This window comes from Onychostoma macrolepis, chromosome 01 (genome assembly GCF_012432095.1).
Source record: "Onychostoma macrolepis isolate SWU-2019 chromosome 01, ASM1243209v1, whole genome shotgun sequence".
Taxonomy (NCBI): domain Eukaryota; kingdom Metazoa; phylum Chordata; class Actinopteri; order Cypriniformes; family Cyprinidae; genus Onychostoma; species Onychostoma macrolepis.
Window position 1 is genome coordinate 13,252,003 of NC_081155.1, and position 26,391 is coordinate 13,278,393.

Sequence of the window (26,391 nt, forward strand, 5' to 3'; positions counted from 1 at the left end):
AGCAAGAGCAAACAATAAAATCAGGAAAATAAAGATAAAACATTTAAAAAGTGAAAAATATTAGATATTAAGCTGCACATGTAAAAACAAAAAAAACAATGCATTTAGCTTAAATTAAGCCATAATATGCTTTAATAAATAAAACAATAAAAAAAAAAAAAGACAGACTTTAGATATTAAGCTGCTCATGTAAAACATTGCTAATGTATATATGTATATATGTGTTGTATTCAGCCATAATTACAAGCATATTTATTACAAATCACAAAAACTTTTATATTTTTAATTTTGTTTAGGAATGGTCACAAAAAATCTTTTAAAAGGCAGGCCTTATGATAAAAGCCTTTTAAGACATAGATGAATCAAGAAAATAAAGAAAAAGATCATTAGATATTAAGCTTCTCATGTAAAACATTGCTAAAAATTTTATATATGTGTTGTTTTTAGCCATAATTCCAATCATATTGGTTACAAATCACAACTATTTTATAATACTTTTAATTTTATTTAGGAATGGTCACAAAAAGCCTTTAAAAAAATGTTATACAAAAGCAGGCCTCACGATAAAAGCCCTTTAAGAAAGATGAATCAAGAAATAAAGCAATTTTAAAAAGTATTTTTTTTTTTAATTTAAATTTTAAAAATCATTAGATATTAAGCTGTTAATGTAAAACATTGCTAAAAAAACAAACGTATATATGTATTTAGCCATAATTCCAATCATATTTCCTACAAATTACAAGAACTATTTTATAACTTTATACTGCAGCATGAAGAAGACCATTTCAAATTAGGCCTATATATGCAAACTGAAATAATTTTGTAAGTAGTAATAACGGCATGAAATAAATTCCAATCCATCCCCTGCTCTTCATTAAAGTCAAATACTAGGTTTCTCTTTCAGACCTGAGATGCAAAATCATTTGATCAGCGGTAATGATGCAAATGCTGGTGTATCTACTGAGAGAGAAAATAAGGCAGAAATACCCGGATGTGCTGTTCTAATGCACCTCCCCCCTCCGCTCCGTTGAGTCTCCCTCCCTTTCTCTCCGCCACCAACTCAACCCACTGCCTCTTCCCCCTCCGCTGCGGACCTAACGTTACCGAAGCCACTGCAGTGAATCCGTCGACTGAAAGCCAGAGAAGAAGAAAATCCCCGCGACTTCCTCGCGCAGAAAAATAACCGTCAGCGACCGTTCAGTTCCACGAGACTCTGCACAAGGCGAAGACGAGCCCGGCGACAGAATGGTAAGGATCCCTTACAGCTCTCGCTAAACCGCTGCAAATATATCCGAGGTAACTAACGTTAGCAGATACTACCGATACGGTTGCGCTTCGGATCAATCGAGTGTTTAACGCGCCGCGACGGGCTGGAAATGCGCTCGCGGTGTCGTGATCAAAGCGTTGTTGATAAAACAGAGCCATGGCTGTCAGTGTGGCCCACGTTCAGGGCTGCTAGGCTCAGTACGCTGTGAACGGAGAAACACACACGGAAAACACGTCGCTGTCTTACAGATTCCGGTGTGAATGCTGTATTTGAGCGAGCAGGGATCAAATGTAATGGCGAGGCGGGGAAAGAGAAACATTGTGTGGCCGCTAACGTTAGTAGCTGCTGCTCGATCGATACGGCTGTCAAGCTGATCGAGAGCTGGTTTGGGTGGAAAATAGATCCGTTGACAACTTGAATCGACTGGTTGATTCTCCAGAAAGCCTGACTTTGCTTGGCCTTAAGATTGGGTTTCATTTTAAATGTATGCTTTCTCGTGAAACAGTCATATTGAAATGAATTACTGTAAAGTTTTCAATTTGCTAGAATGTTTCTGTTGGTTTTGTCGGTCGACCCAGACTTTTCAGCTTAATGATAAATGAATAAGAAGTGTGAAAATTGGGGGTATTTTGCCTTGCACATTTTCATCAAAGCATAAAAAACACGTGCACACATCATTTGATATTAATTTGAATCGCTGTGCCAAACGCTGCTGTCATTACCACCATGCCAAGCATTTTAGATTACAACTGTGTTTGTTCAAAATGTAATATTTGGTTATGATGTGACAGTTTTTAGATTTTCACATCATTATCTGAGTGTGGGTTTATTAGGTGTCACTGCCCAAACAAATAGTATTTAGGGGTTTAAATCTAAAAATATTGTTGTTGAACCATGTTTATGTGGCCTTATTGTAATATTTAGTCTTGTATATGTTATGACAGTTCAGTGTCCAGTGACATGAGAGGAAGTTGTGTTTCAAAATTATGTTGATACAGTTCAGTCCATATCTGAAATCATACAGTAAGCTGAAGAAATGAGCTATCCAAAGTTATGAAAACCTGCAACTATCCTTAAGATCTTTAAAGTCATATTAGTATTAGCCGCATTACCGATTAACCAATGAATTTGTGCCAAAGTAGAGTTTGAATGGATGCATGCCACATGAGATAAAGTATGGAAAGTAGATGTTTGTTTTGCTATCCTAACTATCAATGATTATGTGGTTAAATTTGATTTTATGTGCATTTTTCCCACTGCTGTCCGTGACCTTATCAGAACAGAACTGCAACCCATTTTTGGGTCTCCATAAAAATGATTTCTTTTAAAACCCTGGTCAAATAATGGAAGTTCATTGGTCAGGAGGTGTGAGCCAGTTGTCTGTTATAGGCATTCAGTTTAACCTCAATTTACACTGAATTGATATCATCAGCAGTGTGGCTGATACAATGCAGAATATATGTATTATTAATGATAGCAAACAAGAGATACACAATATAAAATTTTGGAACTGACACTGAGTTGGAATGAGCACTTTGTTTAATCAGCTCAGCCAATGAGAGAATCTCGGCCTGCGTATCTGTGTATCAATGCAAGTGACCCTATAATAAGACACTCAATGCACTCAATTCAAAGGATAGAGAAGTATGCATACTTGGGATGCATAGCATAGCATTACATGCTCCAAGGGCTAGCTTCACAGACCCAGATTTAGAATAGTCTACCAGCACCATGTCTAGAATGCATTTTAATTTCTATAATGTGTCTAAAGACTCTGGGCTCAAACGACCCACTGTAGTGCCTTAGAATCAGGCTCAGACAAAATCAGAGGGTGTTTTTAAACATATACAGCACTGATTTGGTTGGAAAATTTGTGGAATAGATTTTAGCATGGTTATGAGGAGCTCTGTACATAAAACTGTATAAAAATATAACACTATAGTGTTTCTTTGACTTTCCACAAGATGAAAAGAAATATTGAGTTTTGGTCAGAAGAGTGAAAGATGTCAAAATCGTAGTCACTCACTCAGCTGTTGTATTAGAAACACTCACACAACAGCATCGACTAGTTTTCTTTAATTTAATGCAAAGGTAATAAAACAAAGTATAGTTTTAGGAATGTACTTTTTTTTTTTATTAAAATATAAATATCTGCTAGATTTACAATGTTAATAACTGGAAGCACATCATCAGAATCTGTTAAACCGGTCCATTGAAGTCCTGTTTTCTGCTGTTTTGACCAGAAGATCCAGTTATGACATTTTGATTAAAAAGCTCAAAACTCTTTTAACAAATAAAATGTATGAACGGATTAATTATTCACAGTGGAATCTATAGCATGCATTTAGTAAATAGATTTTCATTTCATGCTGACTTTTGTAATGCTCCAATTAAAAAAAAAAAAAAAAAAATCTGCTAAATTATGCAAGTGAACATCTGTTAATCAAATGTTTATAGATACAGGCCTGATATGCTGACACTTTTCACCTGACCTTTCCCTGGCCTCAGATGATCCTGATGTCTTTCTAATAGACGTTTCTACTGAAGGAGCTTCCTGATTGGATGTGATTGGGAGTGTTGTGATGTCATAAAGAGTAGAAAGTTGCCCAATCGAACATTGCTACATTTGTATGACTGTTTCCTCCACCTCTTGCTTTGCTTTTGAGTTTGCTTTGAGACGTCTTTTCTTGCCTGTCGACTCGTTCATGCTTGAGACTGTATAACCAGATGAAGTAATCCTAAACCCTCAATCCACTTTAAGTTAATTTGCTGTCTCTCTACCACTAAAGTCAAAATAGCACAGGGCACTCAACCTTAGTTAACCTACTAGCTGTGGCAAAACACTGTCTGTTTGTAGTGCACTGAGCGTTCTGACTAATTTTAGAGGGAGGGACATACTGAACCTCTATGTTTAATACAGTAAATTAGAGAAGTCGGAGAACAGTGACTCAAGTGACCCGTCTCGCACGAGTTTAATCTACTTCCACACAAACGTATGTACACACAGCATGGCAATACACCTCCTTTACTATCTCTACTACATGGTTTATCAGCGTGCTTGATTTCTATCCCAGAAGAATACTAGAAAACGTCTCCTTTTATTTTATCGTCATGAAATGGCCACACAGGAACTCTACTTTGTAAGCTATGACACTATGTGATAAACATCTAATAGAGAGCTGTAGATATTCTGGAAGTTGCTCTAGAAACTTATAGGCTCAGTGATGGTTGTGGCAGCTTTGGTTTCTCACTGCAAGTCATAACAGGCCTTCAGCACACAGCTCGATGAAGGCATCACCCCTCTTGCCGACTTGAAACAACTTGATTTTTGTCTGGGATGTCACACCTATCGACTTTTTTTTTTTTTTTTTCTGAAATCTGATTGTCTTATCCAGTTCACTTAAAAACGAAAACTTAAAGGGGTCCTATTATGCTCTTTTACAAAGTCTTGATTTTGTTTTGGGGGTGTACTAGAACATGCTCTCGTGATTGGTGGTTTGAAAATCGCATTATTTTTCACATCATTTAAATGATCACAATACCTTTTTCCCCAGCCTGGCACAAACGGCTCGATTAGTTCTGGATTTGATGAAGGCCCGCCTTCGACAAATGAAATGTGTTGTGATTGGTTAGCTGTCCAAGTGCGTGTGATTGGCGAACAGCTTAGACAGTGTTTCAGTACTGCCCCGCCCCTTGCCAAAGCAGCATGTTCGTCAATATTGCCATATCAATTCAGACCCTGAGAATATTGAACAAGAGGATCGCGCAGAACCTTTGCACGCACGGATATTGCAAGACATATTAAAGTGGTAACGTTATTGTTTTTTTTGTGGCTAAATCACATTTTAAATAGGATGTCAACAACAGCTTAAAAATAACTGCATTTACTATGTACAGATAAGTGCAACGGTAATATGTATTATGTTTATTGTTCTTTAATTCTAACATTCTAACATGAATTGCAGTGAAACTGTTATACAGTGGAATAGGGGTGGGCGATATGACCAAAATCTTATATCACGATATGACTCATTTTATATCACGATAACGATATATATCACGATATAGTAATTTTTTTTCTTTTAAAAAGGTTTTTATGATATTAAAATCTTTGATACCATAGAATTTTCATAATCGTTGTCACCAATGTCAATATCAAACTAATACGAGCCTAAAAATAGAAAAAAAAGGAAAAAAAACTCAAACTCACTGAAAATAACAACCTGTCCTCCAACCAATACGCCCGTATAGGTCATTTGTCCAAATCCCTGAAATACGACCCATCAGAGCGTATACTACAGTTGCACCCTATCAGCAACAGGACATTTTCATATTAATGTTTTGTACTCTTTTTATCTGCGTTATAGTTCGGGTTTCGCGTAGCTCGGTTGATAGAGCATTGCGTTATACGATGATATGTAATTACGTGATCATGCGATCATGGGTTCGATCCCAGAGAACGCATGTGCTTATAAAATCTGCACTAAAAATCATGATTCTGCATGATTTCTGTATGGGGTAGGTTTAGGGGTAGGGTTAGGTGTGGTTATTCGTACGAATTAGCCACCTAGTAAAATATGTACGAATTACTGTGAGATCGGTGTAAAAAGTCCACACATTGCATTTAAATAAACAGGCATTTTGATTGGTAATGACAGTCATACGTAATGACAGTCATACGTCATTTCATGACGACAGACGCAACATGAGACTGTCATTATTTTTAGGTGTGCTAGAGGGCGCTTAACTTTAAAACGTAAATATAGGTCGTAATAAGGCACTTGCACAAACGACCTACAGGGTCGTTTTTTGTTGGAGGACAGGCTCGAAAATAAATAAACAGTCAGTGATGAAATAAGTATAAGAAACTAATTGCAAGCAATAGGACAAAAACCTACAATAAATAAGAAACGCTACATACATTGTGTAAATTAATTAGTCTTCACTGTGTTAATATCTATCTATCTATGATAGATATAATTAACACGTGTATTATGTATAGATTCTATATATACATACATACATACATACATATATATATATATATATATATATATATATATATATATAAATATAAATTATTTTTTTATTATTATTTCTTCTTATTAAAGTTACAAAAGTGATTTAGTCAAGAGCAGTGAGAGATTTTCAAGCAATGTGCTGTGATTAATATGAATGGCAGACAAAACGAATATTGGACAGCTTCCCCTTTAAGACCGAAGTCTGGATCCAATATACTGTTACATATGCGTTTTCTCTTTTAGCTGTTTCCTCTCTCTTAAGACCTAAATCGCTGTCTTTATGAGGATACTTGCCAAGAGGGGTATTCTGACGCATATAAGTGTGTTTATGTAATCGTTCAAAGTCAATAAAGCGGCAAAAAAAACAAAAAAATGCGCGGTCCTCTCACATAGAAACAGAGATGGCGCACGCATATCTCTGTTGTTTGTGTTTCAACGGCTTAAAATCGGTTGTTTTAAAACTGCAGTGCTTAAAAACGCGTGCCCATGCTACAGATGTAGTCCCTCGTTTAGGAACGAGCTCCTCGTTTTGTTCTGGTCGTTCTCCACCTGGTTCTGTCTCCCCTTCATGCCCTGTGGGTGGCGTAAAGATCGCGCTCATCCAAAAGATAAAAAAAGTATTACAGTAAACAATGTATTTTGCGACACCACAAAATAAACGATAGAACATATGAAACGATAGACTTTATTTCGTAAAGTCCCAGCCCTACAGTGGAATATATTTATACCATAGTCCCACAGAGTTAGGCATATATGCAAATTCATTCTCTGCCAGCAGGAGGCGCTGTTGGAGTAGAGAGCGAGGTTTCCCCGGTAACGCTGTACACACAGCAGCACTGCTCACAAACGCTGCTTTATCAGACATTACATGCAAGATGAAATGAAAATGACATCCAACATTTTCTGAAGACAGTCGGTTTCCTTCAGAAATACTGTGTGATAAAAACACCTGCACCGGGTTTCGATTTTGAAACGTGCAGAGCTCAACCAAGCATTCTCCACCTGCTAACCATTCACATTTCTGTGGGCGGGATTTATTTTAATGATATTTTAATGGTCCGCTTTGTGATGTCACAAACACAGGAAAACAACTTTGTAGTTCGTTGTACTTCTTGAAAAGTTTTTTTTTTTTTAAATGAAATATCTCCCTTTGGAGTGGATTTTGAGATTTGTAACTTTGTAGATCTTTTTATGCCCAAACATACACACTACACACTGACTAAAATTCAGAAAGTGAAAAAGCATAATAGGACCCCTTTGAGCTGTATTATTTTCTTTCCACCATGAAATCCCAAAATAAGATGATTATTTTGCATTATTTCCACTATTTCCAAGATGCTCTTTTTGCATTAAATCTTTACCAAGGCTGTATTTATTTGATGATAAATTACAGTAAAAGCACTAATATTGTAAAATATTACTATGATTTAAAACAAATGTATATATATTTTTTTAATGTAATTTATTCCTATTATTTCAGCATCATTACTCCAGTCTTAAGTGTCACACAATCCTTCTAATATGCAAGCAGTTGTAAACAGTTATGCTGCTTAATATTTTTGTGAAAATCATGACACATTTTTAGGATTCTTTGATGAATCGAAAGTTAAAAAGAACAGCATTGATTTGAAATAGAAATCTTTTCTACCATAAATGTCTACTGTCACTTATTCAGCAAGGATGCATTGAATTGATCACAAGAGTATTCATTTCTTTAACAAAAATGACTGACCCCAAAAATTTAAACAACAGTGTATGTGTATATTAATCTCAATCTTTCAGCATCAGATTGAGGGCTGAATTGCTTCGCTAATAGAGAGAATGTTTTTAGCGCTTTTGTCCCCGTTACAGTGTCTCTCATTGTCTTTCCTTTCTCTACTTTTCTTCTCTCTATCCTGCTCTATCATGGCATATTCTCTTCTCTCTCTGTCTTCTGCTATTTCTGCGTGTCTCAGTGTGCTGAAACTGGATGGTGATGTGGTGGCCTGATTTCTTTCTTAGTTTATTGCTGTGTGTATTTCAACTGTAATGTATAACAAAGGAATGCCTGGGTGGTATGACTCTATTACGTGTCAGTCACTAGAGATTTTGCAGTTTAGATTTTGCTAGAAATTATTTTCCATTTATATTTTGATCAATACATTAGGTAATAGTAATGTGAAATTATTTGTCCCAAGAAGCACAACTGTTTTCAACATTGATAATAATTAATAATATATAAATTATTTCTGATGGATCACTGAGAACTGGAGTAATGATGCTGAAAATTCAGCTTTGCATCACAGGAATAAATGACATTTTAAAATACATTCAAAAAGAAAACGTTATTAGAAATTGTAAAAATATTTCACAATATTCCTGTTTTTACTGTATTTGATCAAATAAATGTAGCCTTGATGAGCAGAAGAGACTTTCAAAAACATTAAAACATCTTAACGACCTCAAGCTTTGAGTCAGTAGTGTATATATCAACATAAATCACCCAGTAACCACACTTCGCTCTTGATTTTGGTTAAGTCAGTCGAGTTATCAATTAAGGATGTTGCCGTTTCCCTTTCAGTATGATTGCTCATATGATAATTGACTATGTAAGCGTCTATGTGCTTTCACTTTGTACATCTACAGTGCTACACACAATAAAATCCAGGTTCATTAGGCATCTGTTCTCTGAGACTGATGGCCTCTTCCACAGCACTATAAACTCACTCCTCAAATCTGATTAGCTAATTAACTAAGACACATTAAGAGCCGTAGTTGTGACTGATGACCCTTTCGCCTTGTGACTCTGGTGACAGCTGTATGTCATGAAGAGAGAACATACAAAGATTTACTAAATCGACTTTTACATTAGAGTAAAATAGTAGATAGCATGCTTGGTTGAGGTATTTGATGAGGCTGAGTCATTGATTATGTAGTTAGAAGTGAAAATCACCCAATCACCCCTCTTTGGATATTGTTGCTATGCCTGTCAGGCTTTACAGAACCTGTAGGTTTGATCAGTAACACTTTAAGTGCATTGTCATGCTGATTCAGACTCTTGTTCTCTCTCTACAGGGAAATGAGGCGAGTTATCCCTTGGAGATGTGCTCACACTGTAAGTATTCTGGGCTGTTGCTCAGTCGTACCTCAAATTGTGTTTTTTTTTTTTTTTAATTTAATTTCACTAGAGGTACTGAAGCATAAGCGAGTCAAAGTAAAGGCTGGAATACACTAGGGATGGGACGATACACCTACCTCCCGATTTGATACTATCACGATACTTGGGTGCCAAAACGATATGTATTGCGATTTTTGTTTTTAACTCTATAGAGTCTAGACCATGGTAAAAAGTTGAATGATACACTTAATATACAGACTGTCACAATAAAAAAAAAAATGTAAAAAACACATCTTGGCAGTCACTATTGCGATTCGATATTACAATTTATTGTGATTTTTGTTTGCTTATTAAAGACTAGACGATGGAAAATAGTTAACTATACCCTTGAAAGAGACTGTATATGATGGATCATATTAACAAAAACAATGTGTCACATCTTTCTAAACTTTTATTTCAGAAGCATACACAGTGTATATTTAAAGTACCAAAGCCCTGAACTTGCACATGAATATAATAGTCAAATGTTCAACAAAATGAGCAGAAAAAATACTTTCTGATACACACCGATACATTTCGCCCTCTGTTGGAATTACAAAGCGCTAACTTCTCCCCACCACCTCTTAGGAAAAATAAAATAATGAAATAAAAATCGATTCTGAGGTAAACCAATCGATTTTTAAATCGTTTTAAAAAGAATCGTGATAGTTAGGTGAATAAAAAAATTTTTCTCCCACCCCTAGAATACACTACACGACTTTTAAAATCTGAACAGATTTTTAAAACACCAGGCATCATATACTTACCGACTTTGTAGTGACAAAAGAAAACTGGGCATCATCATACACTACACGTCCGGATTGTACACTACCAGACTTTAAAGTTGTTCCAATCACGACAAACTCACGCAGAAACGTGTGCCTTGTTACTAGGAGACGCATGACAAATGAAAACAATGTGTTCTAAAATCAGCTGAAAATATCAAACATGTTTGATATCCTCCGACTGGTTGGAATCAAAGTCTGAAGCTAAAAAATCGGAGTCTGTGACCATCATACACTACGCAATTTTCTTTGGAATCCGTCAGCTGTAATCTGCAGACTGGCTCTGACTTTCCTCAACTAGCGTCAATTTGTTCAGACTGTAAAATCTGGAAAAAAATTGTGTAGTGTGTTCCAGGCATAAATCAACTTCAGTGATTAAGTAATGCAGCTCTAGTTGCAGAAATAAGTGTGAATACTAATGATACTGACGTTGTATCGAGAAGATCAATCCCCTCACATCATCATGACAAACTGATACCAAATGTTTTAACTAGTAATTGTACTTATTTATTGTGACAATGAATGTGCAAAATAAACATTGAGGTGATAAAAGACAGCTCTCATTTAAACAGAGAGAGCTTATACTGACAGAGAGCAACACTTTACTGTATTACTATGTACACTACATAAGACACACTATATGAAAGCCACAGCTAAATGTGACATTTATTATAATGGGTTTAAGTGAACATTGTTTTAAGTTAACTTAAATTAAAAGTTATAGTACTTTTTAAAATGTTCTTTAACAGTTTGGGCCTTGTTGTAATGTATACGATGGAACAAATTTATGTTGGCTATATTTTATACCCAGAAATTGATGATAAAAAAAAAAATCCATTTAACAGAGGCATCAGTATATTGGTATCGAAGGTACTTGGCTTCATTCATAGCACTTAGTAAAAAGATGCCATTAAACAAGTAAATTTTCAAAACGTGCCATCTTTGGGATTTGTACATTAATTTAAACGTTCAATGTGAAAATATAGTTATGATTACAAAATGTAATGTTAGATGCTATTTAGTTTTTTTTATTACTAATATAACAATTATGCATAATTACATGCAAGTAACCCTAAGCCAACACCATATAGTAAGTACATGCAGTTAATTAATATTACTCTGTACTTAAATGTGTAATTACATTTTACATTATAAATGTTATACTTGTTACAATGCAACAAGGACACCTAAAAATAATTACAATTATTACTTTTTGGTTTCACAACACTAAAATAAATAGAGAGAGAGAGAAGAGAAGAGAAGAGAGGGAGGAAGAAACAAGAATAAATGTTATATAAATATACATATATAGTATCATTGTATTTATTAATATTATGAATTAGTTTTTGTTTTCATATCTGTTTATATTTGAATTTTAGCAAAAGTTTTAGTAATGTAGTAATATTTTAGTTTTTGTTTTTAGATGTCTGTTTATTTTTTAATTGATTTTTATTTCACTTTTAGTTGCAGTAATTTTACTTGAACTAAATTAAAATTCTATTTTATTACTGTTATTGTTTTTTTTTTTTTATTGTTTTTTTTTTTTACATTTTAGTACATTTAATTTTTTTGTGACACTTAATTTTTTTGTTTTTACTTTAAATACCTTTAGGTACTTTTGCATACTTTTTATTTGTGTAAATAGGTTAAATCTAGTCAGTTTATGTAGGTTAAGCCAAATTCTGAGCTAGATTATTTTTGGCTGAGCACTGGGTCTAAAACGGTGTCTTAAACACCTCTTGTTCAACATCAACAATATAGAAAACAGTGATTATGTAATTATTGATCTATGGATTATGTAGGCAAAGACACGGTTTGTACAGTGTGTACAGCTCATATGATGCTTTTTTTTTTGTTTTGTTTTTTGTCGTCTTAATTTTTATTTCAGTTTGAACTATTTTAATTTTAGTAATTTAACTTCAGTTTGAAATTTTGCACATTCACATCATATAAACAGAGATGACCTGTGGTTAGTCACTTGTATGCGGCTCGTGCTGGGTGATCAGAGTAAGCAGTCAGTGTAGTCTAGTCCAGTCCTTTAAACACCTGTTCCTGCTGCTCTGGGATCCTCTGGAGATCAAGACATGAGACAGAGGGCATCCCCTGGATCAGTGGGGCTCTCCGGGTCTGGAGCAGGGCCAGCACTAGTGCAACCAGACTAGACAGGGTGGCAGGGCTATAAATGCCTCCAGCTGGTAAAGGTTAGTCTGGGGGCTGCAGGAAGAGCCTGTTTATTTTTAGAGTTGGTGGGAGTGAGTAGAAGAACACGAGGTGATGGTCCATTTTTAATAAGTTTCTTTTTTTATGTATTTTTCTGCTCTACTTTAGACATCGTAAGTCCTGGCAAACACATTAGAGGCGCTTTTGGACCTTTGACACCCCTTTTTCAATATAATAGTGCTGACCTGTGCTTGGCTGAAAAATCTAGAACCAACTAGGCATGGGACGATAACTGGTTTCAAGGTATACCTCGGTTTCAAAACCACAAAAATTTTCCGTTATACCGTTCCTGCGGTATGCGCAGTTTTTTTACGTGTCGTCAAAGATGGAAAGTGCAGGACTACCTCAGTTGTGAGCAGTGAAGAGCGTAACGAGTCACACGACCCCTCCTCCTCCGGACAGCGGTCAGTGAGAGTCACCTGTGTGTAGGATGATGGCCGAAGGAGGTGAATCCCTGGAACTTTTTCCCCCGTCGAAAAAGACAAAGTCTGCCGTATGGGAATTTTTCAGGTAACGAAGACCAATCATGTTCCGTGCACAACGATGTTCCGTACAGATGCCGTTTTTGCGCCGATCGCTAAATAAATACTTCCAGGTCGTACACAAACGATATATCTGTGTCGTCTTCATTCCTCCCTCTTTCACCCTCGATTAAGACAGAGACCCATTCGCCGGTTGTTTCAGTGTTGAAATAAATAATATTCGGCTTGCTACCATGGCTAATTAACTACCTAACGTCAGCTAGTTTGCTCCCTCACGTTACTTCACAAAGCTGGGAATAGCAGACTAAAGTACTACGTTTCCGTGATTTGGTACAATTTAGCTGGTATCCGTCTATAATTTTCTGTTCAAAATCACGTCATTTTGAAAAACAAACTGCTGGCTCTCAGGTGTCTTTGCCACTGTTTAGAGAGAGACTGTGTGTGTGTGTGTGTGTGTGTGTGTGTGTGTGTGTGTGTGTGTGAGACACACTCGCACGCTCTCCTTATGTGTATGTGCACACATCTTTGTACCTCACCGCTCATAACTTGGACTAGAAAGTGAGCGTGTCTCCAAAAACCTTGTTGAGCTGCAGGTTTAGTGACTGCATTTTTAATTTTTTTACAGAAATTTTGTTTTTGATTATTGCGCTGTAGGTTTAGGTTAAGTGACTGCATTTTTATTTTATTTTTTTTCCATTTAGAAGGATTTTTTTTTTTTTTACAGAAAATAATTTATTTATGTTCTGATTATTGTTGAGCTGCAGGCTTAGACTCACTTAAGTGACTGCACGTAATTTAATTAACAAGAATTCAATTATTTATTTTAATTATTTAGCCTGACATGTTTACTGTTTCAAAATGTTGTTTCTTAAAAATAAAATGTATTGTGTTCAGTGGAAAAAACATTGTTGTTTTTTACCCAGACATTTAAAAATAACACATTTTAGAGCTGTAATCGCAATACCGTGAAACCGTGATATTTTTATCTAAGGTTATCATACCGTCAGAATCTCATACCGGCCCATGCCTAGAACCAACACTTTCCATTTATTTAAAGGAACAGTTCACACATAAATGAATATTCTGCCATCATTTACACAACATCATCTAAAAGAAGATATATTTTTTTGTCCAATCTATGAATGTTAACGAGGTCCAAAATATCTTCTTTTATATTCCACAGGATAAAGTCATATGGACAAGAAATGGTGAAATCAATAAAGGTTAGGAATGACATGAGGGAGAATACATGATTACAGAATTGTCATTGTTGTGTGAACTGTCCCTTTAAGAAATGCGTTCTTATGTAACTGTTACTACATATCCTTTCCACAAATAGACATTGCTTTTTGAATGGATAAATTGTTCTGATGTGCAGAATTTTTTTTTTTATTATTATTTTTTTTTTGATACAAATGAATACTTAATTTATTAAGCTTTTTGCACCTAATACACATTTTTAAAAAATTGTAAATAAAACAAATTTGGGTACGTTTTACAATAAAATACTTTTTTGGTCTTTCTACTTGAAAATTTCTTGTTTAATTAAATGTCAAATTTACTAACAATTTGAGTGAAATCTGATTGAGAGTAAAAAAAAAATTCAGCGTATGTGAATGTTATAATCTTTCACATTGAGCCACATAAGATCAGCTGTGTAGAACTACATTACCCAGAGTTCTCTGGGTACAAGCACAGGGTTCCCTTAATGTTGCTATGGCAACTTCACTGGCACAGGTTTCCAAGACCACAGAGGGAAGACCACTGGATTAAGACGAGTCTTACTTGTAGTGCACAGCAAAGGAAAAGCTACATGTGTTGTCCTGCGAATAAGAGGATAAACCTCTCTTAAAGATCTGACGCCAGCTTGCCACAAATCTGACAAATCCAGTGATCGGTTCTTCCTCATTTAACCCAGTAAAGATGAAAGCAGTAGGAGGTTATAGGTCAAGGTGGAAGATTAATTGCATCATTCACAGCAGGTCTTACTGCAGAATGAGGAGGCAACAGTAATTAATTTTGCAGGACTGTAACAGGGTGATAACAAGTGTGCTGCTGTGAAACTGAGCCACCTGTTGGTCAGATGGGTGCTTAGCAACCACAAGGACATCATAAGGCCTCTCCAGTTAGACAGTGGTAACAGGACACTTATGACATCGCCCCAAATCATTTTTATAGATAATGCATCTGGCAAAGGCAAACACAGACTGTTTATGTGAAATGCAAGAGATAAGATGGCCACCCGGTTTAGGTCGTCCTTTATAATTTTTTTTTTTTTTTAAAAGACTTATTTATATTTATACATTTAGCAGACACTTTTATCCAAAGCGACTTACAATTGAGCAATACAACAAGCGATTCATTATAAAGAGGCAAATAGACACAGGAAGTGCTTGTAATACAAAGTTTCAAGCATTGTTCAGAGTAAATAGTAGCTAGACAAAAAAAAAGCAAAGTTTTTTTTTGTTTGTTTTTTTTAAGATGAACTCTAGATGAGTTTTCAGCTGTCGCTTGAAGATTGTCAGGGATTCAGCATTCCGGATAGGGGTGGGAAGTTAATTCCACCAGCCAGGAACATCTGGAGGGGATGTAGATTCTCATAAGTGAGTGGAAGTAGGCGGGTGCTGAGCCTGTGGCTGGTTTATATGCAAGCATCAGTGTCTTGAACTTGATGCAAGCTGCAACCAGGAGCCAGTGCAGGGAGATAAAGAGAGGTGTGACATGGGCCCTTTTGGGCTTGTTGAAGACCAGTCGTGCCGCTGCATTTATGATCCAGGCCAGTGTAGAAGAGCCAAGAAGCGAAGTGGGAGAGAGAGGATCGGGAAAGATCCTTGATCTGGGATTCTAACTCGGGACACCCGTAGCGCAACAGTGCAAAGTATGCCCACAAGGCTATTGGCGCTGACGTCGTCCTGTATAATTAAAGCAGTATTCTGGGTAGCATTTGTAGTGTAATGTTGATTACCACAAAAATTATTTCGGCTCATAACTGGTATTTAAATAAAATTCTGAAGATTTAAAAGCAGAATTTATGAATGTTGGGGAGTAACTAGTTGCATGTAACAGAATTACATAGTTTAATTACAAAATAAATGTAATTCTAATCAGTTACAGTTGCTGAGAAAAAATGTGTAATTAAATTAGTTATTTTTTGAAAACGTTAACGATATAAAGGGGGTTACATCGGAATATTTTCACACACACTTTTTGTGAAAAGTGGAGACATCCCATAGGCGTAATGGTTTTTATACTGTTCAAACTGTATGTGCTATTGCCCTACACCAACCTTACACCTAACCCTACCCCTTACAGGAAACTGTGCTATTTCAGATTTTCAATACACTCCATTCTGTGTGATTTATAAGCGTTTTGAAAAGTGGGGACATGGGGTAATGTCCTGAAAAGTCACCTTCTCCTTGTAATACCTGTCATTATACAAATGTATGTCCTCATTTGTCACAAAAGCGCACACACACCCACATACAGATTTAATCGACTTCTTGGTTACACTTTATTTTTAGGTGTCCTTGTTGCAGTGTAATAAGTATAACATTTATAATGTAAAATGTAATTACACATTTAAGTATTGAGTAATATTAATTAACCTCAGAACGATTTCTAAGTAAAAAAGAGATGCTAAAGTTTGATTTTGTGGTGGTTGTGCTTTAAAATTATATGATTGTAATCTTAATTCAAGTGATGAAGTGTTGAGTGCTACTGTAAGGTTAACCCTGCCTGGTTTAAGTGTTTGAAAATGTTTAGCATGCCAACACATTGTTTATTTTACTATTGTGGCTTTACTGTTGATAGAATAGTGTTAAAAAGCTTATTTTTCAGGCTAGACTTGCCAATGTGTATGTGCGTCTAGAAACACAACTGTTTCTATAGCAGCTGGAGCTCCAAAGGCAGCTGTGGTGATGCAGTGACTTTATCATTTAGCAGTTGGCTCTTTTATTGAGAAGGCGGGACTATTCTGCCTTATTGCACATTGCACTTTCTCCAATTTATAAGTTCTAGGAGTGCATTGTCTTTGAAAGTCTATGGTGCTAATCAACATTACACCACATGCTGTCAGTTGAGCTTAACTTGCACAGAATATTCCTTTAAGCTGGTTTTGAAGTCACCTGATCCCAAACAGACGCATTATTTAAAGGGCATTTACATAAGACGTGCTCTTATGTTTAAAAACATCTAGAAAGAGCATAATATACTGTCCTTAGACACATTTTAAAAGTGAAACGCTTATTACCAGAATGATGTTGCAGAAGTTGTCACATTTTTCTAAACCATCATTTGCTAATGAGCACGTACGCCGCTGCTCTTCCTCTGCTAAGTTGGCCGTCCTTGTTGCTAGGGGGCTTTTCTGAGAGGCCCTTATAAGCCATTACAGCGGATGAGTGTGAGAGACCATCGAGGATCAGCCTGACTGCTATAAATATTCCCCTCTGTCTCTTCCATCTCAACATTGTTTGAATGCTGTGGCTCAGTGATGCAACTGCCCCTGCTGATGCCGAATGGGTCGTAGTGAATAGCATGAAAATTTTAGCTCTTGTTTTTATTCTTCTGTTGCCTTGAAAGCACTTTTAGGTAATGTAAATAACACTGTCAGTATGTGGACTGTGACACTGGCATGCTTTGTCCTGATGTTTCGGTGAACGACAGATGCGTGATGGTGTAATAAAGTCACCTGGTTTAATGACACACATTGGTACTAGCTGTATCAGGGTTAATCCATGGCATATTAATAGATATGAAGAATAAGTGGTTACATCATTTGCTTTAGGGTAATCTGGGAAGTGTCCACGAACTCAAAATAGCACAGCGGAAATCAGCATATGTCTCTTTACCTCTCTTTTATCTCAGAGAAGTAAGGCAGAGCTCATTTCTCATCTGCTTGCTTTTCATTCAAACAAATATTTTTTGGAACCAAGTCAACTTGAGTATTATGTTATTGTACTTAAATCATACTGCAACTTAAATTGTTGCCCTGAGACCCAGATATTCACTTTTATCCTCTATATAAGACTTTTTTTTTTTTTTTTTTTTTCAGAATTTATGAGTATGCAATACCTCATTTATCTGTTGTATCAGGGACATTTAAACGATTTAACTTTAAATTGTTACTATTATATTAATTATTTATTAATATATTAATGAATTATTAATTTATTGTTACTATTATTATTAATTATTTAAAATGGCTGAAAACTTACTTTTTTTTATTTTATGTTTGTTCATGTAAAGAAATATAAATTAAAATGAAATTAAAACTAATTTTGTGGTATATTTCCATTTAGTGATTTGAACATTAACTCAATTGCACTCACTTAAAATTTAGCATGCCAGATTGCTTCACATATTTAATATTTTCAAATTTTTATTTTATTTTTTAAATTAAAAAAATAATTCAAATTAATCTTTAATTTGATCCAAGTTTTTCCATGAAACTATAAAAATTAAAATGTATGAAAACAGATTATGGTGGGCTTAAAGGGACAGTTCACCCAAAAATGAAAATTCTGTCACTCACTCTCATGTCGTTCCAAACCTGTAAGACCTTCGTTCATCTTCAGAACACAAATTAAGATATTTTTGATGAAATCCGAGAGCTTTCTGACCCTCCCATAGACAGCAACACAACTGACACGGTCAAGGCACAGAAACGTAGTAAGGACATCATTAAAATAGTCCATGTGACATCAGAGGTTCAACCTTAATTTTATGAAGCTATGAGAACTTTTTGTGTACAAAGAAAACAAGAATAACGACTTTATTAAACAATTCTTCTCTTTCATGTCATTCTCTGCCATGCATTCAAGATGGTACCATGTGCACTTTCTTTGCACACAAGAACTATTCTCGTAGCTTCATAAAAATGAGGTTGACTCATTGGTGTCACATGGACTATTTTAATGATGTCCTTACTGTCTTTCTGGGTCTTGAACCCATCTGTTGTGTTGCTGTCTATGCAGGGTCAGAAAACTCTTCGGATTTCATCAAAGATATCTTAATTTGTGTTCTGAAGATGAACGAAGGTCTTGCGGGTTTGGAACAACATGAGAGTGCATAATTAATGACAGAATTTTCATTTTTGGGTGCACTATCCCTTTAAATGGTACACTTGACCTCGATATTCATATCAGCATTTTAATAGTTATTTCCTTTAAAAAGTCTCTGTTAGTTGAGCAGAGTGAGTTCTTTGTTACCTCTGACATCGAGGGACTGAAGACTTACAAAGGTTGAGAATCGCTGCTCTTGGCCACATTGTGATTTGGATTTTTAATTCGATTAACTGCACAGTGCTAACAGCAAACAGCCTGGCAGCTGATTACTGGAGGTGTGTACCACGTGGCCGTGTGAATGAGATTAGGCCATTTAGCAGTCCACACAGCACAACAGCGAGCTGTAGTTGAACGGCAGCCCTCTGAGGGATGACCATGACTGCCAGGCAGGAGAAACTGGGTAAGGTCTATTCTGGCATGGGTTCTGGCTTTCTGATGGCAGCCAAAGATGAATAGAAGTGTGTGAGAGAGCCCTGGATGTGGAATATTGCATCCCTGTGTGTGTATGTGAGTGCTAAGACTTGGGAAGGCATATTAGTTTGACGTTTTGAAGATGGATGTAAGGTTGTAGCTGAGGAAAATCAAAGAGAATAAGAAAGGGATGCAGTTTTGAAATGACTTGTTCTCACTCTTTTCTTCATCTGTCTCTCTATTTCAGTTGACGCTGATGAGATTAAAAGACTAGGGAAGCGGTTTAAGAAACTCGACCTGGATAACTCGGGTTCTCTCAGCGTGGAGGAGTTTATGTCTCTACCCGAGTTGCAGCAGAATCCGCTGGTGCAGCGAGTCATCGATATATTCGACACAGACGGAAATGGAGAAGTGGACTTTAAAGGTTTATTTCTGTTTATTCCAGTTGATGTGTAGTATGTGTTGTTGTGTATTATGAATTGTGATTGGTCTTGTGTTCCTTGCATATTTTTTAAGCATTCATAACTGCCCTCATGTGAATCAGAGGCCTAAAATTTGTTCCTTTCTCGTCTTTTGGAAGAACTGATACTTCCTACTAGGAAATGTAATATTATGTGCATTTTCTGGCCCAGATCTCAGTTAAAATTGTTGCATTTCAGTTCAGTCCAGTGCTTTTTTTTTTGTGAAAGTGCAAGATTTACCTGAGCTCCATGGTGGTTTCAGAGGCGCTCTGTACTAGGGCTGTCAAAATGGCTGAGAAACTAAATTCTAATTTTGTACTTAAATATTATCAATATTCTAATTATATTCTAATTTAAAAGGCATAATTTCTGTGGGGGGGGGGCTTCTCCTGAGGCCACGAGAGGGCGCATCAAGCTAAATATTACTAATGCACGTTTCTTCAAAGCATAATGTTTAAATTAGTGTTTATAAACCATGATTAATTATTTTGCTTAAACAATTACAAACAAAGCAGCATCATGTATGTATGTATGTATAGCCTAGTTTAATACAAAGGACCGAAAACCGATCACAAAGAGTACTTTTTCATTTATAAACGAGATGCAGTGGGATGCGGAAAAACTGCCATAAAGTCTTGAGACATGTTTTTTAAAAGTTGATCTTACATTAATTTTACATGGCTTTCTAAACATGCGGCTCTCTTGTGTGAGACGCGAGTGCAACGGTGATAGATGTCCCTACAGAAAATGCGATAAATATGCGTTCTGTGTGAACGGCTTGGTTTCAGTTTTGACATAACATCATCTCCGCATTGATGTTCTCTTTTTCTGCAGTATTTTGAATGAACAACGTAGCAGCACCGCATCTAGATGGTTCAACTGGATAAGCTAAGAAAAACATTAAAATGCAATGACACTTTCATTGTCATTGCATTTCATGCACCACTGATAAGGCAGCCTGACGCACACCTAAAGTTTGAATGCAACATTTTTATTTTAAATTTGACACACATTCGAAATCCAAATGTTTTTTGTTTTTTTTAACAGCCCTAGTCTGTACTTGAGGAGTTCAGATGCATTAACATAACATGGTCCAGTTAAAGGTGGAGAGGGTAGACAATTTTCTCACCCTCCCATTTTCTGTCCTTTTTCTTGCAGAGTTCATTGAAGGCGTCTCCCAGTTCAGTGTCAAGGGCGACAAGGAGCAGAAGCTCCGCTGTGAGTCTCTTTCCATCTTGAATTTCCCCAACACTTCCCTCTAGTTAAGTTTAAGTGTTTAGTACGCCTATGTTCATCCAGTGTTGATACAAACCAAAATAAACAAAAAAAACCTTCATAAAACTAGTCTGTAGTGCACTGGGGTAAAGCGTTTTATTACTTTTCCTGGCATGTTTTTTATTCTCTGTTTGTTTCTGCAGTTGCGTTCAGGATTTATGACATGGATAAGGATGGCTACATATCCAACGGTGAGCTGTTCCAGGTGCTGAAGATGATGGTAGGGAATAACCTGAAGGACACCCAGCTGCAGCAGATCGTCGACAAAACCATCATCAACGCAGACAAGGATGGGGACGGGAGGATATCTTTCGAGGAGTTCTGCGCTGTGAGTCATTTCATTTTGGGTCTGGTTTTGAAATTTGACACTCCAAACACTTTAATCTGCAATTGCCATGTTCAGCTTTTGCTGAAAATAAAACTAAAGGACCATTTTCACTAGTGATGCACCAAAGTGATTTTACCCGAAACTGAAAATGAAAGTTTATTTAATAAATTGAATAATCAAGTTGATCAATTGAATAATCAATTAATAAGTTAATATCAACTTTTTAGTTATATAATTGGGTTTCTTCTCCATTATGTTGTTAAAATATAAACATTTAAACTCTGGCTGTAATAAAAACTTGTTTTCATGAGATTTAATATACGTATGTTAAATAATGAAGACAACAGGCTAAGAAAAAGTATAAAGAATATGTAATGGTGTGCATATTTAGCACAATCCTGCTTTCTAGAAGCTGTTTTATTGACATCTTTCCGTAGTTTACCTGTTGTAGCTTATATACATTTATAGCTTATGTAGCTTATATACATACAGAGTATTTCTAGAGGCCAAAATTTTGCTGCGTCACAAATTTTAACCCAAGCATTGGTTATTACTGGTTTCAGAGTGTTTTCCCCAAAGGTTTATTATCAAAATTTTATTTTATATTTGTATTTTATTTTTATAAATTCCTGCATTTATGGAAAACTTGGCAGTTTCTATCTATATTAAATGATTTTGCAAAAAAGATATTGTCCAAAACTCATGAATGACTGAATTTTATTTATTAGTGAAGTGAACCATAAATATAATTATTAACATTTAATAGGAATATAATTAATAGTATTTATCTTTATCTATTAAAGGGGTGGTTGATTGAGATTTCACTTTTTTAACATCAGTTAGTGTGTAATGTTGCTGTTTGAGCATAAATGATAACTGCAAAGTAACAACGCTGAAAGTTCAATGCAAACGGAGATATTGTCTTTTAAAATTATGGCAGTTTAATGCCTACAAAAACGGCTCGTAGGGACTACAACGAGTTACTTAAAAAAAACGCCCCCAGGAATATGTAACGAAGGGGACGAGGCCATGCTGCACTGCTTTAGAGAAGAGGAAGAGAAAACTAGGGGTGCACGTAAAAATCTGTTCTGTCTTCTAACGATTCTAATGGATTCACAAGTTTCAAAATCATGTTTTAAAGCAGTGGTTCTTAATACTGTTCCTCGTATGCCCTGCTCTGCATCTCTCTCTCTCTCTCTCATTCATATAGTCCGCTCAGCTCCAACAATGAACTGTTCCAATTATACACACAGCTATGAGAAGCGTTATACATGGCGTGCGGTTGCCGTACTGTATTAAAGCTTTAATCAGGATAAAACCATATATTAAAAGCTAACAGAAGCAGTAGCACTTACAAATAACAGCATATCTAAAAGTATGAGATAACAACAAACAAAACACATACTATTAAGAGCCGTGCTTGCACAGGTTCTGCACAATCCTCTTCACTAATATTCTCTGCGTCTCAATCGGGCTCAAATTAATAAGCAATATTGACCACGTCATTGTTTGCAATACAACACCAGAGCACATGCCGCTGAGCTGAGGGGGCGGGACATTTAGACGCGCTCTGGCGGTTTAGCGAATCACAACACACTGGACCAGCTAACCAATCTGAGCCCATTCCATATCTCTGAGGGAGGGGCTTCATAAAAACCGGAAATCATCAGCACATTTATAGGAGAAGGGACAGAGCGGTGTAGAATAAAAGGTAAATTATGTGAAAAATAATGCAATTTTTTTTTTTTTTAAACATTAACACTTTAGACTGCACCCCATAAACACAATCAAGCCTAGAAAAAAAAGTCAACCACCCTTTTAATAGAATTTTTTTATGTCAATTTGGGTTTAATTTTTTGGGCTCAGTTTGTCCACTATAGGAATGTTGTCTCTAAAGTGTGTGTTGGTAGACTACTTATCGAACAGCTGACTAGTTATTGAGATTTTTGGTATGTTTTAGCAGTGGTGCTTTAATTAGTGTGCTATAAGAGTTTGCACAGTAAAAAAATGACGTGGGTCATTGAATTATAACACTTTTTTTCCTCTGGTTATGAAATGCACTGACATTATTTCCCGTCCTCCTCTCCCTTCTCTTCCGCAGGTGGTTGGTGGCTTAGACATTCACAAAAAGATGGTGGTGGATGTGTGAAAAGACGGAACAGGCCCTTCACTGAACACCCTCTTTTCACTTCTCCATTTCTGAGAATCAGCTCCAGATGTTCCGCTAACACGCTCTCTCTTTCTCTCTCTCTGTCGCTCTCTTTCTCTCTTTCAATGGAAGTATTTCTCTAAATGATGCCTCTGTTCCCCGTCTGTACTCCCTGAGCCTTGTGATCCTGCCATCCTAAGTGTTATAGAGCATGAGATTCTTCTGTCCACGTTCTCGGGTATTTAAGGACAGTCAGAGAGATGACTTCTCTGTCGATTACCGAGTGATTCAGTGTGGTGGAGAAGGAAGAGAGGTGTGTGTGTGTGTGTGTGTGTGTGTGTGTGTGTGTGTGTGTGTGTGTGTGTGTGTGTGTGTGTGTGTGTGTGTACGTTCTTTATTTTTCTTTTTGAAGGGGGGATTTTTTTTGTATTTATTTTGGTCCTGTCTTTTTTAAAGATGATCTAGGTCTACAGGGAATATGTGTATGTGAGCGATATATATGACTTGACACTTGATTTCAGTGCAACACGCTTCAAGCATGAAGTGCCAATTGAAACATATACATGGGATTTAATAATAGCTGAATATTGAAATCGCTATCTGATGTTCTTCATGTCATGGGAAGATTAAAAAAGTCATCAAGTTTATTACCATCAAGCTTATTGTTTTTTGTTTCCACCTCTTTCGAGCAAATATCTGCTTCAGATCTTACACAAAATGTAAATCCGATTTGAATTTTCTACCGAGAATGTGTGCGTGTATGAAAAGTGTGCTGTGTTAATATTGTCAGGGAGTTCATCTACCGTCTTGCTTTCTGATATACAGTAGACTAGGATAAAAAGCAAATATATTTGAAGTTGTGCACATATATACGTATGGTTTACTTTTAAGACCGGTGTTTTATCGCAGGGGTCAGGTGGGGAGGGACGATCAGATCACACCACATGTTACTGTAGGATGGAACAGTGCCATCAGTAAAATTTCTGGACACTTTTTTTTTGTTTGTTTTGTTTTTTTGTGTGTGTATTCTGGATTTATTACCATTCTAACACAGCAAACGAGTAATTTTGATTTACCTCTTGACATTGTAGGATACAGTGCATATTGTGGCAAACTGAATCCACAATAACACCTGATTTGAATATTTGTTTGTGGAAATATAAGGTTAATTTTTTTCCAACTTGACTGCAGGCAGCATTGTAAAGACCTTAGTAGCTCATATTTGTATATTAGGGACTGAAGGACAGATTGTGTTTTGTGGGTTCGGGTTTTTTCTAAGCTTTAATCGGGTTGGTTCGCAGCATGTTACCTGAGAGGGATCGTCGAAGTAGGCAAAACCAGATCTGACTGACTGATCAGTTTCTCTTTTCCTTCATCATTTCAAAGATTGATCCGTGGGATTGGATTGTTCAAAAAGGAGAGACCAAACCAGACGCTTTCAATGCGGATGAATTATCTCAACGCGCTATTTTGCTTTAAATGTGATTCTCCCGCGCAAACCGGCGTTTTTCGCGCCAGCTGCTGCACGGTGAAGACGCTTAAATATGTCTTTCCCGAAGGCCGTTGAGGTCTTGTGATATGTGCTTGCATGATACGGGAGGGGTTCTCTCTCTTTTTTTTCTTTCTGTTGTGCATGTAGATCTGATTTTTTTGGGGGGGGGGGGGGGATTCTCTTGTTTACATATGAATCATACTATTGAGATAATATAATCTGAATGACAGTTACATATAAATATATGGACGTTGCCAAACTTTTGGTAAATGTTTAAATATGGAAATGATTTTAAAGCGAGTTTCTTCACTACATTTATCCATAAATATTATTGTTATTCTGAAAATTAAAAAATATAAAAATGTGTGAGTTATTCTGGATTGGTGGCCGTCACTCCCAGCGAATTTATTTTCCCTCTCTTTAAAAAAAGAGGGAGTTATATTTTATTTTTCTCCTTTTCCGTCCATGGTTTGGTTGCATTGTTTTGTACAGAATGTGTGTTTGTTAATGCTCCTTGCTTTCGGTTCTGTTTTGTATTTCTTTAGCTGGGGGTCAGACAGCCATCTGTATAACTTTAGATGGGACAGCCGTGGGGTTTTTGGACAAAGGAAACATACAAGTGAATGAAAACGTTTTGCTTTTAGGTTTAACGTTTTGTTTCTTTCTTCATTTCTCTGCATGCCGCGTCATATGCTGTGGGAACCATTGAAATGTCATTCATGAAAATGAGAAATAAAATATTTGAGACTTGTACAACTGTTTTGTGTCTGTCTATTGCACCGCAATCAAAAAGCAGTCTTAAATTTCTTAATATACCGGAAATATTAGACATTTAAATGCTTATTTTATACGTAGTATAAAATAAAAATGTCATACGTTATGTCATAGCTACGTAGTTTTAATAAATAAAATAAATATGACAAGAAATTCAGCGTTAGCAATGGATTTTATGAATTTGGTGATGTTTTGTGGCGTTGTTTGTCTCACTGTAAAAAAAGATAAAATATCAACATTAACTTTGTTTGAATTCTGTTACATTCCATCTCATTTTTTCCCTCGTGTCTATAAAGTATTATAATTAATAGTGAAATTAAGTGCCAGTTCTGTAAATACACGCGCTAGAGTTACTTAACTCAACGGGGTGAATTTAAAAGTCATAAAGCTGTAATATTAGCTATTTCCCACTAGGTGTCAGTAGTACACAACTAACGAACGAACTATTGAGTGAAAGGGGGAAACCCAGTGTTGTGGGAAGGTTAGTCTATGGTTATAAAAGATATAGCTTAAATAATAGTTCTGTAT

The 26,391-nt window shown here is 36.1% G+C and overlaps 1 protein-coding gene across 2 annotated transcripts; it reads left to right on the top strand.

The window, feature by feature from the left end:
• Window positions 1-1,000: 1,000 nt before the first annotated feature.
• ppp3r1b (protein phosphatase 3 (formerly 2B), regulatory s1ubunit B, alpha isoform, b) lies at window positions 1,001-25,845 on the top strand. 2 transcript variants are annotated; one of them, XM_058780816.1, is made up of 7 exons: window positions 1,001-1,248; window positions 9,343-9,382; window positions 14,095-14,134; window positions 19,632-19,808; window positions 21,004-21,063; window positions 21,264-21,448; window positions 23,550-25,845. In XM_058780816.1, exons 2-7 carry the CDS (start codon window positions 9,347-9,349, stop codon window positions 23,595-23,597), a joined length of 546 nt encoding a protein of 181 aa, XP_058636799.1. In that variant the 5' UTR covers window positions 1,001-1,248; window positions 9,343-9,346; the 3' UTR covers window positions 23,598-25,845. The 2 variants fall into 2 exon arrangements, with proteins under 2 accessions (XP_058636799.1, XP_058636810.1); XM_058780827.1 differs by lacking the exon at window positions 14,095-14,134 and having other exon boundaries at window positions 1,006-1,248.
• Window positions 25,846-26,391: the final 546 nt, after the last annotated feature.

Excerpts from the sequence above, each read along its gene's own strand:
- ppp3r1b (XM_058780816.1), top strand. The coding sequence starts at position 9,347 with ATGAGGCGAGTTATCCCTTGGAGATGTGCTCACACT. Across the intron at positions 19,809-21,003 it reads TGGAGAAGTGGACTTTAAAG|AGTTCATTGAAGGCGTCTCC; the intron begins GTTTATTTCTGT and ends TTTTTCTTGCAG. Across the intron at positions 21,064-21,263 it reads CAAGGAGCAGAAGCTCCGCT|TTGCGTTCAGGATTTATGAC; the intron begins GTGAGTCTCTTT and ends TTGTTTCTGCAG.